This window comes from Artibeus jamaicensis, unplaced genomic scaffold, assembly GCF_021234435.1.
Source record: "Artibeus jamaicensis isolate MK-2021 breed Jamaican fruit bat unplaced genomic scaffold, CSHL_Jam_final scaffold_1019, whole genome shotgun sequence".
Taxonomy (NCBI): domain Eukaryota; kingdom Metazoa; phylum Chordata; class Mammalia; order Chiroptera; family Phyllostomidae; genus Artibeus; species Artibeus jamaicensis.
In genome coordinates this window covers 2,790,069-2,804,542 of record NW_026522025.1, presented here as the reverse complement: position 1 = coordinate 2,804,542, position 14,474 = coordinate 2,790,069, and the positions used below count along the sequence as shown (strand labels likewise).

The 14,474-nt window shown below is 36.7% G+C and overlaps 1 protein-coding gene across 6 annotated transcripts in view; it reads right to left on the bottom strand.

Moving 5' to 3' along the window:
• OSBPL9 (oxysterol binding protein like 9) overlaps window positions 1-14,474 on the bottom strand; it is a 138,545-nt gene that overhangs the window by 34,472 nt on the left and 89,599 nt on the right. For all 6 annotated transcript variants that reach the window (XM_037148761.2, XM_037148762.2, XM_053655486.1 and 3 more), the window contains 4 exons: window positions 10,243-10,338; window positions 9,139-9,186; window positions 7,557-7,586; window positions 6,713-6,763 (listed from right to left, as the gene is read on the bottom strand). In XM_037148761.2, coding sequence (XP_037004656.2) covers window positions 6,713-6,763; window positions 7,557-7,586; window positions 9,139-9,186; window positions 10,243-10,338 — 225 coding nt within the window. The remainder of the gene's footprint in view (window positions 1-6,712; window positions 6,764-7,556; window positions 7,587-9,138; window positions 9,187-10,242; window positions 10,339-14,474) is intronic.

Below are 14,474 nucleotides of genomic sequence, written 5' to 3'. Positions count from 1 at the left end.
TGCAACAGCCTTTTCTTTGAAGGAATTAGCAACATGCTTTCCTTTGTTATCTGTAAAAGGCAACCACCTAAAGGAACCTTTGCATAGTAAATGAGGACCATCCTTGATGTAATGTACCCAGAAAAGCAATAAAAGCCTGTCCAGGCTGGGGTCAGGGCTCTCTCTCACTTAGAGAGCAGCCATGCCCGTCCCTTTTTCTCCACAGGACTTCTGCAGTCGGTGTGAATTTGTTCGTTGCAGCCACAACACACAGACCCCGAGGGACAGAGTCCACATCAATTAGCTGCTTCCCATATGCACCCGGATTAGGGATCAAACCCACAACCTAGGCATGTGCCCTGACCAGGAATCAAATTGCAACCTTTTGGTTATAGGATGATGTTCCATCCAACTGAGCCACACCAGAGCTAGGACAAATTAACTACATTATTTACAATATCCAGTTTCAGAAATTCTTAACAGAATGAACTAAAAATAAACTACTGAGAATTAAATAGAAAAAAATTAAGTTTCTTGCTCAGATGATACTTTAATTTTACTTATATCAATAGAGCTTTCTATTATTTCTAAACATTAAAAATTGATACGAGTTCTTAGTAATATTACATAAATGTGGTAAATTAAATTTTCCAAAAATGGCCCCAACGTTTTTAGACTTCACGTTCCCTACCCTTGAGCCCAGGTGGGCCTTTGTACCAATTTGTACTAAAAAGTACAGAAGTGACTACAGGTCACTTCTGAGATTAGGTCATGGAAATGCCACAACCTCATGCCGTTTTCTTAGAATCCAGCCACCACAACGAGAATGCACAAGAGGCTGTGAAGATGACTATATGGAGACCAGCCAGGCTCCAACCACCTTCCTAGGTATGTAAGTCATCTTTAAAGTGGATCCTCTGCCCCACCCCAGTCAAACTACCAGAGATACGGCATAAAGCAGAAACAAGTCATATGAGGCCTACCCAAATGGCAGGTTTCTGAGCAAAACAAATTACTGTTGCTATTTTAAGAAACTCAGTTTGGGTGTGGTTTGTTATTATACTGCAATACATCACTCATATTATTATACTATATTACCTAAGAAAACCACCACTTCTGATTTAAAAAATATATATTTTACTGATTATGCTATTACAGTTGTCCCATTTCTCCCCTTGATTCCCCTCTACCCTGCACACCGTCTCCCATCCACATTCCCGCCCTTTAGTTCATGTGACTTAAGTTCTTTAGCTTCTACATTTCCTATACTATTCTTGCCCTCCCCCTATTTTCTACCTACCATCTATGTTACTTATTCTCTGTACCTTTTCCCCCTCTCCTCCTACTACTCCCCTACTGTTCTCCCTCCAGGTGATCTCCATTTCTGTGGCTCCACTCCTGTTTTAGCTATCTGCTTAATTTGCTTTTGTTTTAAGTGTGGTTCTTAATAACTGTGAGTTTGCTGCCCTTTCACCCTTCATATTTTTTATCTTCTTTTTCTTAGATAAGTCCCTTTAACATTTCATATAATAAGGGCTTGGTGATGATGAACTCCTTGAATTTGATCTTATCTGAGAAGCACTTTATCTGCCCCTCCATTCTAAATGAAAGCTTTGCTGGATAGAGCAATCTTGGATGTAGGTCTTTGGATTTCTGACTTGGAATACTTCTTTCCAGCCCCTTCTTGCCTGTAGGGTCTCTTTTGAGAAATCCGCTGACAGTCTGATGAGAACTCCTTTGTAGGAGACTGTCCCCTTATCTTTTGCTGCTTCTATGATTCTCTCCTTCATGTTAATCATGGGTAATGTAATTATGATGTGTGTTAGTGTGTTCCTTCTTGGGTCCAACTTCTTTGAGACTCCCTAAGCTTCCTGGACTTCCTAGAAGTCTATTTCCTTTGCCAGATTGGGGAAGTTCTCCTTTATTATTTGTTCCAATAAGTTTTCCACTTGTTCCTCTTCCTCTTCTCCTTCTGGTACCCCTATAATTTGGATGTTGGAACGTTTAAAGATGAACTGGAGGTTCCTAAGCCTCTCCTCATTTTTTTTGAATTCTTAGTTTCTTCATTCTTTTCTGTTTGGTTGTTTCTTTCTTCCTTCTGGTCCACTCCATTGATTTGAGTCCCGGTTTTTTTTTCCATCACTACTGGTTCCCTGTGCATTTTCCTTCACTCCACTTAGTGTAGCTTTCATTTTTTCATCTAACTTGCAACCAAATTCAACCAATTCTGTGAGCATCCTGATCACCAGTGTTTTGAACTGTGCATCTGACAGGCTGGCTATCTCTTGGTTGCTTAGTTGTATTATTTCTGGAGCTTTGATCTGTTCTTCCATTTTGGCATATTTTTTTTTGGACTTGTGGCGCCTGTTATGTACTGAAGGATGGAGCCTTAGGTGTTCACCAGGGCAGGGTGACCCAGTTGCTGGTTTGTGACTCCATGTGGGGACGAGGTCTGGGGTTCAAGCGGGAACAATGGCGTTTGCTCTGCTCTCTGCCAGATTGCTTCCCCCAAGCAAACTGGGCCTTTCTGGTGCTGGTTCCCAGGTAGGTGGACTTATACACATTCTAGGACCCTGTGGGTCTCTCCAACAAACTCTCTTGTGAGGTTGGGAGTCTTTCCCTGAGCATCCACCTCCACGGGTGTTTTCAATTGGTGTTTTGAGGCTTTCCCGGCACTGGGACCCTGGGCTGTGCGGTCTGTCTGGCTCCCCAGTTATCTGCATGCAAATGTGGGACCGCCTGGTCAGCCAGATGCTTTGCATGCAGTGCCTTGCTTCACACTTGCCCCCTTGCTGGGTCTGCCCATTGCCACCTGATGCTCGGGGTCTTCTAACTGCTGCCTGCATGCCTAGGGTCCGCCCATTGCTGTCTTGTGCACCAGGGTGCCTTGTGCACCCGGTGTCATCACTTCTTGTGCCACAACCTCTTTCCACTTGGCAGCCCAACTCCACCCTGCCTACCAATCTGGATGAATTTCAGCTCCTTGGCTGTCCGACTTCCATACTGTTCAATATTCTGTCAGTTCTGGTTGTTATTTTGTTTCTAAATTTCTATTGTCCTTATTTTGGTTGTGCGAGGAGGCACAGTGTATCTCCCTATGCCTCCATCTTGGCCGGAAGTCTCTAATTCTGATACAATTTTTTTTTTTTAAAGATTTTATTTATTTATCTTTAGAGGAGAAGGGAAGGAGAGAGGGAGAGAAACATCAATGTATGGTTGCGTTTGTGCATCCCCTGCTGGGAACTGGCCTGCAGGGAACCTGCCTGCAACCTGGGCATGTGCCCTGACTGGGAATCGAACCGTGATTATCTGGTTCACAGGCCCGCGCTCAATCCACTGAGCTACACCAGCCAGGGCCTAATTCTGATACAATTTTAAATAAACTCATATACCTGACCATTTCCCCCCAAAACAATTCGTGATTAATAATGCACACTATTTACAGGATATTTTAAATTGGGTTTGTAATTTTTATACTACTGTGGTTTTTGTCTTTTAAGGCTGAGTCTAATCTATATAAACCCATAAACTATTAAATGCCTTACTGTCAATCCGTTCCCTTCATGAACTTTACAGGGTTTGTTCTATTACTTAAAAAGGCCTACACTCATCCTCCTGACCTCCTCCCACCCTTCTTTTTGTTTTTGTTTTGTAAGTAGATCACAAGCCACCTTTTACTGGGGTTAGCTAAAGCTGAATCACAAGTATTACTGAACCACAGATTCAACTGAATCCAGTATGAGTCATGTTAATGAAACAAAGAAATGGTCTAATGCTACTCCCACTTAAATTATGCCATATGTTTATCTAGTTATAAGTGCTTCAATCCTTAACATGACTGCTACTCTCTTCTCTGAACAACCAGAATGACTGAGATCTAAAAGTCTGAGAGTGAACAAAAACATCAGCACCAACTAATTTGGGAAGACTTGATCGGAATTACAGAGTCCAGTATTTTTAACACTGTACCTATAAAAAAATACATGAAATTTATCCCCATCTTTCTAGTGAGGCAATGTAGTCTAGTAAAAACTCTCTTAATTATGTACCTATAAATTTACTATATGAAACAAAATATAGACATATTAAAAATTTTTTTTAATTCAAGTTTGATAAGATAGAACAAATGAAGCTGGGACAACTGAATATCCAAAGGACCCCCTGCCTCACACCACAGAGATGAACTGCAGGTGGATCACAGACCTAAATGTAAGAGCTAAAATTATAAAACTCTTAGAAGAAAATACAGGAATAAATCCTAGTGATCTTGGATTAAGCAATGATTTCTAAGTAAAAAGCAAAGGCACAAGCAATAGATGACTAAAAAGCTGGATTTCATAAAAATTAAAAAATGTATGCTTCTAAGGAGAATTTTACTAAGAAATGAAAGACAACTCAAAGACACAAAGAAAAATTTGTAAATCATGTATCTGATAAAGATTTGTATCCAGAATATGTAAAATCACTTTTATAACTCAATGGTCAGATAAACAACTCAATTAAAAATAGGGAAAAAAATTTCAATAGACATTTCTCCAAAGAAGTTCTTTTTTTTAAATAAAATGTTTTTTAAACTTTATTTATTTATCTTTAGAGGGGAAGGGAAGAAGAGAGAGAGAGAAATATCAATGTATGGTTGCCTCTCATGCGTCCCCTGCTGGGAACTGACCTGCAACCCAGGCATGTGCTCTGACTGGGAATCGAACCATGATACTCTGGTTCGCAGGCCTGCGCTCTCTCCAGAGAAGTTTCATGAATGCTAATAAGCACATGAGAAGAAGCTGAACATTATTATTTCTTAGGGAAATGCAAATGAAGTCACAATGAGATACCACAATAGCTATAATCAAAAAGACAATCAAATGTTGGTTTAATGTAGAGAAAAAGGAATACACTGTGAGTGGGAAAGTAAAAGGGTATGGCTGCTTTGGAAAACCGTTCAGTAGTTTCTTAAAAAGTTATACATAGAGTGACCATGTGACCCAAGACACCACTCTTTTACTTGCTTATAGGAGTTGTGTCATATGGTCATACTACCTAGTTTTGATGAAGACCTGGCCGAGCCCCCAGCTTATCTTGGCCCTGCTCTCCCCGCCCCTCACTTACTCTTGGTTCTCTATGAATGGAACACTAGCTGTCTTTATATACATGGTCTTTTCAGAACTAAGTCTTCTGTGAGCTAACACAGCCTACCTGAAAACTCCACCAAAAAGTGGCACCCAGGCTTTGCTGCATAGTAGAACCACTCAGAAATTTAAAACTCCCAATGCCCAGGTGAGACCCCATACCAATTACAACAGAATGTGTGGAGTGGGAGCCAGGTGTCAGAACTGTTAAAGATGCCCAGGGTGATTCCAATGGGCTGCAAAAAGTTTGGGAACCAATGAACTCATTGTTTAGGCAGGAAGAAGATTTGAAAGAATCTAACCTGGTAGGAGCTTAAACTTCTCAGTATGCTACCTGTAAGCAGGTAAAATTAAATTGATCCAAAACAATGAAAGTATCAAATTAGTTATCTTTTTATATCCCTTTGGGATCCCAGATGACAATATTTCTCTCAAAGTAGCTGATTCTAGTATTTTATTATCCTACTATAATAGTCCTCCAAAGTGACTATATCAATTTATATTTCAGTCAGTATTAGATAAAAGTTCTCCCATTTTTACCAACATGTGATATCATTTTAAATTTTAAGCCTTCCAAAATACATTTTTAATTTAATAAACATTTATTTAGGACTTGTTATATGGCTGGTATTAAGAGCATTACAAATACCAAATCATTTAAGTCTCACACCATCAGTAACAATACAGGTACTACTATTATCCACATTTTATACAGGAAAAGACCAAAGCACAGAGAGGATGAATACATTTGCTCAAATAGTGAAGCAAGAATTCAAGCCCAGACAGTCTGGCTCCAAGAGCCCATGCATGCACTTAAAGATAATGTAATGCTGTACCTCATTATTATTTTAAAACCCTGTATGTTGATCACAGATTAACCAATCAGATTTACCCCAAAACTAATTTATAAGGCAGATCATCACAGTACAACAGAGAGTTGGCTAAACAAAAAAAAAATCACACATATAGTGAAAATACTAATCCATGAAACCATTAAAAAATATGTATTAGAAAAATTCATTCAAAATTCACAATTATTTACCGGGCCCCACTATGTGGCAGACAATTGTTCTAGGCACTGAAGACACAGTATTACGGAAAAAACAGCATTACCATAAACAATAATTCAAAGGGTATTTTATTTCATGAATATAGAACAGCAATTAAAGTGGTGGTTCATTAATGTAGTTTAGTACCAGAAACAGTCTATAAAACAATTTTTAAAAACCCTCAATTATATTTTTCATCATAAATGAGAAAAAGAAGTCTACTGAAATGTAATTCCTTTTCTTGCTAAGAAAAACATTTTTGTTAAAGACTTTGCAAAATATATCCCCATTCCAAGCAGGATAATGGATAAAATGGAAGGAAAGGGTGAGTCATTTAAATGCCCTGTTCCTTCCTGGCCACCATCAAATTACCTTATCAAAAATAGGCACATACTGATAGGTAACATCCAAACACAATAGCTGTTCAACAGTACCAGGAACCCAACAATACAGTTTACTGTAGAAAGTCAGAACCAAATTTTTTGACTATTAAAGAAAATTTCCACTATAATTTCTAAATGCCATTAATCAAAAGTAGCGAAAGTAAAATGTACTTACTTTAGCAATCTGCAGCAACACAATGCAGTGTTTAATGGATTCTACCATGCTCTATAAAAACAAAACACTAATTTTAGGTCTTTGCCCCAGATAAAATGGTCATATGATATTAAAGCTTACTATATAAAAATGAGCTCAAATACACAGGACTTAGGTCTATTCTACACAGGAAACACCCTCTCTGGATATCCAGGGAGTTCTAACATGCTGATAATGTCAAATGAAGTTGTTATTAGCAATAACTTCTTTTATTGCTAATACCTACCATTATGTCAAATGAAGTTATTTTATTTTTAAAGAATGCCAAAAATGTTAATTTATACTGGATTCTGCCTAAATGATTTTCAACATTTCAAACAGAATTAACTTCAAAATTATTAGATCAACAACCAGGCCGTACCACTGTAAACTTCTAAAACTTCCATTGGAGATTGTAATGGAATTATAAAGAGTAAAGACTCCCATCAAAATATGGAGGAACCTGGAATACTATTCTGCCTGTTTTTAAATGTCAGAAAGCCAGGATGTCGGAAAACTCGAATCACAGCAGTTTTAGTTGTGAAAAAGAGGATGCACTGTGCACCGATGACACCTTTTATCCAAGGATCTCAAACAGACAAGACCGGGAAAAGACAAATGACACTCAAAGTCCAGTTCAATGAGTGGGGTCAGTCCATTCATTTCAATTCCTTTAGAAAATAATACAATTCTTCAAACAGCCTTGTAAAAATTCATGAAATTAAAATGTAAATTGTTCTTATTGATAACAGGAGATTAAAACAGAAATAACATTTTGAAGGACTTTCTAAAGCAAAGCCAAAGTTTATCAAACAGTGCAACTTACATTTGTTGTCTCTTTAAGAGTTTCAATTTTCTGTGAAAAATAATAAGTTTAAACAGAAATCATCAGAACCACAAAGAGGTATAGTTTTTTTAATGGTTAGTCATTTAAAGAATTTTATCAAAATATATTCATTGCTCTCAATGCAGGAAGGTATGGAAGAGAGTACTTTTGGTTATATTTTTAAAAAAACTTAAACCAAATATTTAAATTAAAAATTCAGACATTTTATGAATTATATCCTCAAATAAAGTTATTGTGATTTAATTAATGACTTTTAAGAATATAAAACATTCTTAACTCCTTACCTGAAATTAAATTCTTTCTATAGATTCACTAAATACTCATTGAAGGATCACTTTAAACTTTGCTAAGTTGTTTAAAAATTACATGGGACTCAATTATAAAACGGAATGGAAGGTGAGCTAAACATGAGTTACCACTATAACCATGTGTAAAAGAGCCAAATGCAAGATTATTTAGTCAACAGAAATGGAAAAGTAAATAAAGCTACATTAGGAAATTTAGTCAAGGAGAGAAAAAATGTAAATTAAAAATGTAAATTAAACAAACAAAAACCCACAACAGAATCACAGAAATGGAGATCACATGGAGGGTTACCAGAGGGGAGGGGGAGAATGAGGGAAAAGGTACAGGGAATAAGAAGCATATATGGCAGATACAAAATAGACAAGGGGGAGGTTAAGAATAGTACAGGAAATGGAGAAGCCAAAGAACTTATATGTACCACCCATGGACATAAACTAAGGGCAGTGGGGCCCTGGCTGGTATAGCTCAGTGGACTGAGCGCAGGTCTGCAAACCAGAGGATCTCAGTTCAATGCCCAGTCAGGGCACGTTGCCTGGGTGGCAAGCCAGTTCCCTGCAGGCCAGTTCCCAGCAGGGGATGCACTAGAGGCAACCATACATTGATGTTTCTCTCCCTCTCTCCTTCCCCTCTAAAGATAGATAAATAAATAAATAAATATTTAAAAAAAAAAAAAAAAACTAAGGGCAGTGGGGAGATGCTAGAGAGAATGGTGGTACCAGGCAGAGGGAGATAAAGGGGAGAAAAATACTGGGACAACTATAATAGCATAATCAATAAAGTATACTTTAAAAGAAAAGAACACACTATTCAAACTACAAAGTAGCTGTCAGAAAGGCAAAAGGTGAAGGACAGTAGCAGAACTAGAATGAAAGCAACTCTTGTTTTGTTTCCTCATGTGTGGCTTCTTGTATACTATGAAAATTCTTGCAGGTTGGTTTATTATTTGAGGTGACAATGTATAAATTGAGTAGCTTTCTACCTTCAACATATGACACCTGAAGAGGAAAGAACTAACTCCTACGAAAGTGGTCCTTACAAAAAGGGTGTCATATTATAATTTCATACATTGCTCTTTTGTTTAATTACAAAACCATAACAAAACTTCACCACAAAAACTCCCCTTGAAGTCTATATATGGCAATAATATCACTAGGTCAATAGCAGGCAAAAAAAAAAGTGAGGTCCTTCTTTTATTTTTCCAAAAGACTCTTGGATTCAAAAACTGTTAAGTCAAAATCATGATTTTGAAAGTTACCTTTCTCTGTTCATCATCTTTGCAGTTTTGCAGTTTGTCATCAAAAAGCTACAGGATTAAAACAAATGATCATAGAATCAGGCCACTTTCCTACATTGCACATATTTACTAAACACAGAAAGGCAAAGTTTAGTTCTTACACACATTTCTTCCAGGGGTAATTTATATGTATTTTTAAGATAATATATACATTTTTCAAGGCATTATAGCAAATTAAATTCTACTCAATTGCTGTAAATGGTCAGGATCAATTACACTGGTGGATTCACAAGCACAACACATGACTTCTAAGAACTTAAAATTCAACTCAAACCTAAGTTTTGCCCTGGCCAGGTGATTCTGTTGATTGGCGCATAATCCCGTACACCAAAACATGGCTGTTCAATTCCTTGTCAGGGCACATGCATAGGTTGTGAGTTTGATCCCCAGTCAAGGTGTGTAGAGGAGGCAAATGATCATCACTGTTTCTTTCTCACACTGATGTCTCTCTCTTCCTCTCTCCCCCTCCCCCTCCCTTTCTCTCTCTCTCTCTCCAAAAATTCAATGAACATATCCTCGTGAGCATTAAAATAACTAAAAAGAAAAAAAATCTAAGTTTTTCCTACTTTGTCATCCCAGTTTATCAACACTCTTTTTCTTCCCAGGACTTTGGGCTGTAATTAACTTAAAGTAGGAACTGAAGGAGACAATTTCGGTAATGACAAAGGAAATAGAAAATCACCTCTCCTAATCCCTGAGTCCCCAGATGGAAAAAGCAAGGCCCTAAATATAGAGCCACTTAAAACTGACCAGTTCAACAGAATTTTTAAACAGAATGTGAACTAAGTTTGTCTTATTTTCTTCTAATTCTATCTAGATATTTACCTTTTTAATGACCAAAAAATGCATTACATACAGACACTATTTACCAATATTATTAGGTTAGAGATAAAGCTCTTTGAATTAAGTCGCCCAGATCTTTTAACAAATCTCAGCTTTAAAAACTCCTGACAAACCACATCAGAGATATAAGTTAATATCACATAAATAGCTGTTTCTACTCAAAATCAAGCTTGGTAACATTTGCTACCTTATATCAATTCAATATCTAAACTAATGTCGTACCTTTAATTGCTCTATCAAGATTTGAAGGTAAGCATCAGCCTCTGTAAGTTTCTTATCGAAGTCTTGAACACTAGGAACAAATCCTGAATCCAAACCCTAGAGAAAAAGAAAATGTGCAATAAATCTAGCAGTACCAAAGCAATGTTTAATAATATAAAAGATACTTCATCAATCATATATGGCATTTCCATTTTTAAGATAAAAATAACACTTTTACATAAATAATAGGTCGATTCAAATCATCTAAATTCTCCAAGGATGGCGGTACATCAATCTCCCACAGGAACTTCTAACTCTGTCCTCTTGTCGTTCACTAACATGTGCTGGTGCTCAAATTAGGATGCACCCTGCCCTTCAGGATCACTTTTTTTTCACCCCAAAGCTCCATAATGGCTTCCAGTTACCTGCAGAGCAACAATTCAGAAGGAACATATACAAAACAGCCTAGATTACCTCCTACTTTCCCCTACTTTTTGTCCCGTCCATCTCTCCGGTCCTTTAACGTTAACTTCATATTCTCACTATTGAGTTCTCCAGTTCCCTAACCCACCTCATTAGCTGAGGTTTTTCTCCTCTTCCCTTATTAAAAAAGAAAAAAATTGTAACCTCAAAATTCTTACTTCTAAGAAGAGGGCCCTCTCTAAGTGAAAGTGGCACTACTTCTGTCTTAATCAAGTTCCCTACTTACTTTCACCCTTGGCATAAACACTATACTCTGGACATGGTGTAAATGTTTATTTATTTAGAGGGCCCACTTATTTCTCAGTTTAACAGTGTGACATTTGTATGTCCTACTTTTGGTACACTAACAATTTAAAGTTCTGAGAGCATGGGAATCCTGTGTTTTAACTCTACTCAAAAGAACTTTTGAGTTCTTAATCACCTCTGACTGAAAAAGACATCAATCCTGGTATAAAAGACACAACATTTGGAGAATGAACAAGACCACCAGCCTGCCATGTGTGCATCTCCAGATGTCATGCAGTTAAACTGGGAAATAAGGCTCGGAGGCCACTGGTGCCACAATCCAAAGCAGCCATAAAACTCCACACTAAATGGGGGAAACACAGTGGTTTAACGCAGGACACTTGACTCACTTGTCACCTCTCCCCTGCCTTTGGCCAGTACTGCTGATCATTTTCACATTCCCCATTTTTGTAAACTGAGGTCAGAGTTCACTTTTTATTACACTAATTTCTCATCTTGGCATAACACTTTACCATGACCAAAGCACTTTCACAGCCATTATCTCAAACACCAGATTGAACTGGTGTAGTATTATGGAAACATTGGGTGGCGAACCAGGTTTCTAATTGCAGCTCAGCCACTAATAAGATAGATACTGTGTCTCTCTAAGCTGCTGTTTTCTTACCTGCCAAAAAAACAGTGTTCTCCTCCCTCTAGGATCAAGCCACTGCTTCTACTGAGGACCTACAGTTACCAACACTATCAATTACTGCTGTTACTGTTGTTGCTCTTCCTAAACTAAAATTTAAATTCTGAATCAAACAATTAAAAACATAAGTTTTTAGTCAACTCGTACTGCATTTTCTTTTTCAAATTCAAAGACAATAAAATTGCCTATATTTTTGACATGCATGCCTGTATTTTTTATACATGTAGAGAAACCACTTGAAATGAGCATTAAAAAACCTCTTTCTAATGAGATGTCATATATAAAAATAAAGTTTAAGGAAAAATAATAATAATGTATGCAAAATCCAGATATATTTATAAAATTGTGGTTAAATATCTTCATTATAAAAGATAACTCAAAAGCTTCCTATTGGAAACATTTACAAAGTGTAGTATATCAGAACACCTGTGGAAAGGAAGGGTAAATCCATCATATTTTGGAGATACTACAGTACTGTCCTAAGAAAGGAGTAATTTATTTCCACGTTATTGTATCAAAAAAAGAACTAGGACTGCTTGGCTTGTTTTTGTTTTGTTTCATAGAGCAGTATAACATCATTATCAATAACTTGATTATAAAACCCAGTTAAAATCATTTAAATACATTGTTCTTGCTAAACATTAAATAGGTCAATGGCGCATTAAAAAATGAATAAAACATGAAGCATCTTAAAGAGAGGAAGTGAAGTCTAAGAATTTTTCCTCTTCTGAATCCACTTAGAACTACCACTGTAAAAAATCTAACATACCCCTTTTGAACAAATAACTATCCACTAAAAATCCTCTAGTCAATACACAGAAACAATAAGATTTAAATTACTGAGATCTGAAGCCCACCTGAAGTTAATTTTTCAAAAAGAACTCTTTGATGTTGCTACAATCATGTGGCCTCACCCTGCCTCCTTTCTCAGACCCACCTCTAGACACTCCTCCACAACACTCCTGTGTCCATGGAACAGATTCCACTTGGCACAACACCCAAGTCAAAGACCTACTCAGCAATCAGTCTTTATGTAATGTATAATAGGAGGTTCATTTCAACAGTTATTAGCTTCAAATCCCAGAAATGGCTCCCTTGTACAGTAATTCATAAATCTTCAGTGTACTTAAAATCTACATATAGAGTTGCCCATCTGCAATCAATAAAGTAACATGTATAAATTTATCAATACCATGGACAAGCAATTGATAATAGTTTTTTGAAATTTAGAATAACGCAGTAGAAGAAATACAAGTTTTCATTATATATTATAACTAACAGCGCATAGAATTAAAGCTACCCAATCCAACCTCCCACTCGTGGAAGTTACTTTTGTATCTTTGAAAGTAATCTAATCTTTGTTTGAATACCTACATAAGACAAGGAACTTATTACCTCCCACCAAACTTTTTCATAAAAGTTCCCTAATGTCACAACTATTCCTCTTTCCATTCAACATCTGTAATGTAGGCACTACACTGCTTCATATCCTTTTTAATGGAGCTTTAAAGCAGATTATAAAGAGAGAATGTAGTCCTTTCTGCTCTTTCTCCTTCCTGTTTCTCACTCCCTCATTCACGGCTTTGCGTCTTCCAGTCCTCTTTGGTGTCCTTCAGTGGTAACTGATGAGGTTTTGCAGCATCTTGGGCACCCAGGACCCAAGAAGTTGCTATTCCCCAATCTATCCTACTGATGAGCCATAGTTCTAACTTGATGATTTCTGCCTGAATTTATTTAAAGCTTAAATTCAACTATTATAGAGAAATGAAAACAAGAGTCTGTGATGTAAAAGAAGTTAAGTGAGAACCACAATAGAAATTAAACCTAAATCTAACCATGCAATGAGAAATCTACGTAAAAAAATTTACTGATGTGACAAATACGTTAAACCAAAATAGTGTCTAGTTTTCAAGAGTGTTCTGCTAAAAAAATAAATCTAAAGTACATATATAAAGTCAAGAAGAGTAACATTATAATTTTATATCAGTCAGGATCTATGTACTCGTTTTAAAATATACACAAAATAATGTATGTTGAGAAAGTAAAATTAAACATATACACAGAGAGACACATGACTCAATTTAAGGGGGGACATCAAAAACAATATTCAGACTAGTAGAAGAATATCAAACTGCCTCCAAATTGTATGTAAGTACTCCCTACTATCTATCCTTATGTTAAATAGCATTATTTTTCTAAGAAAACACTTTAAAGCTAAAAAAATGTAGGCACAATTAAATGAATTCTAGAATTGGGACATTAAACACACTATTTATACTTTATACATACACATCACTGAATATATCACCCCCATTAAAAAGAAAAGTATTATAAGGGGTATCCTCAAAACTGTCTGAAGTACCTATGAATTGTAGCTGCTTCTGAGAAACTCTCTTAGTAAAACTAAAACAGTAGAGGAGGCAATTTTTGAGAGAGGGAGTAGGAACTTTTAAAGTACTTCCTGCTGACGGGGAAGAGTAATGAACAAGTGGAGGTAAAGGTGACAAAAGGTGGTTTAAGGTCCTCTGAGATCAGAATCAGGAAACAAGAAACTTACAGGTCATTTAAGGAACTGAGACTAGTACAACAGGAAGGGCTATGGCTGAATAACAACACTGTAAAAAGAAACTCACAAATGAGTAATTATTTTCATACCAAATCTTATTCCACAGCAAAAACTAAGGACTACGTACACTATTTACATTCAGTGCTTTCTCTTACACAGGACAAAACTGTTACACAACAAAAATATGCTGCAAAAAGAGAAAAAGGAAAATACATTAGAAATAGAGACCCTACCCATTTAAGTTTCATAGAAAATTTCAGAAAAACAACA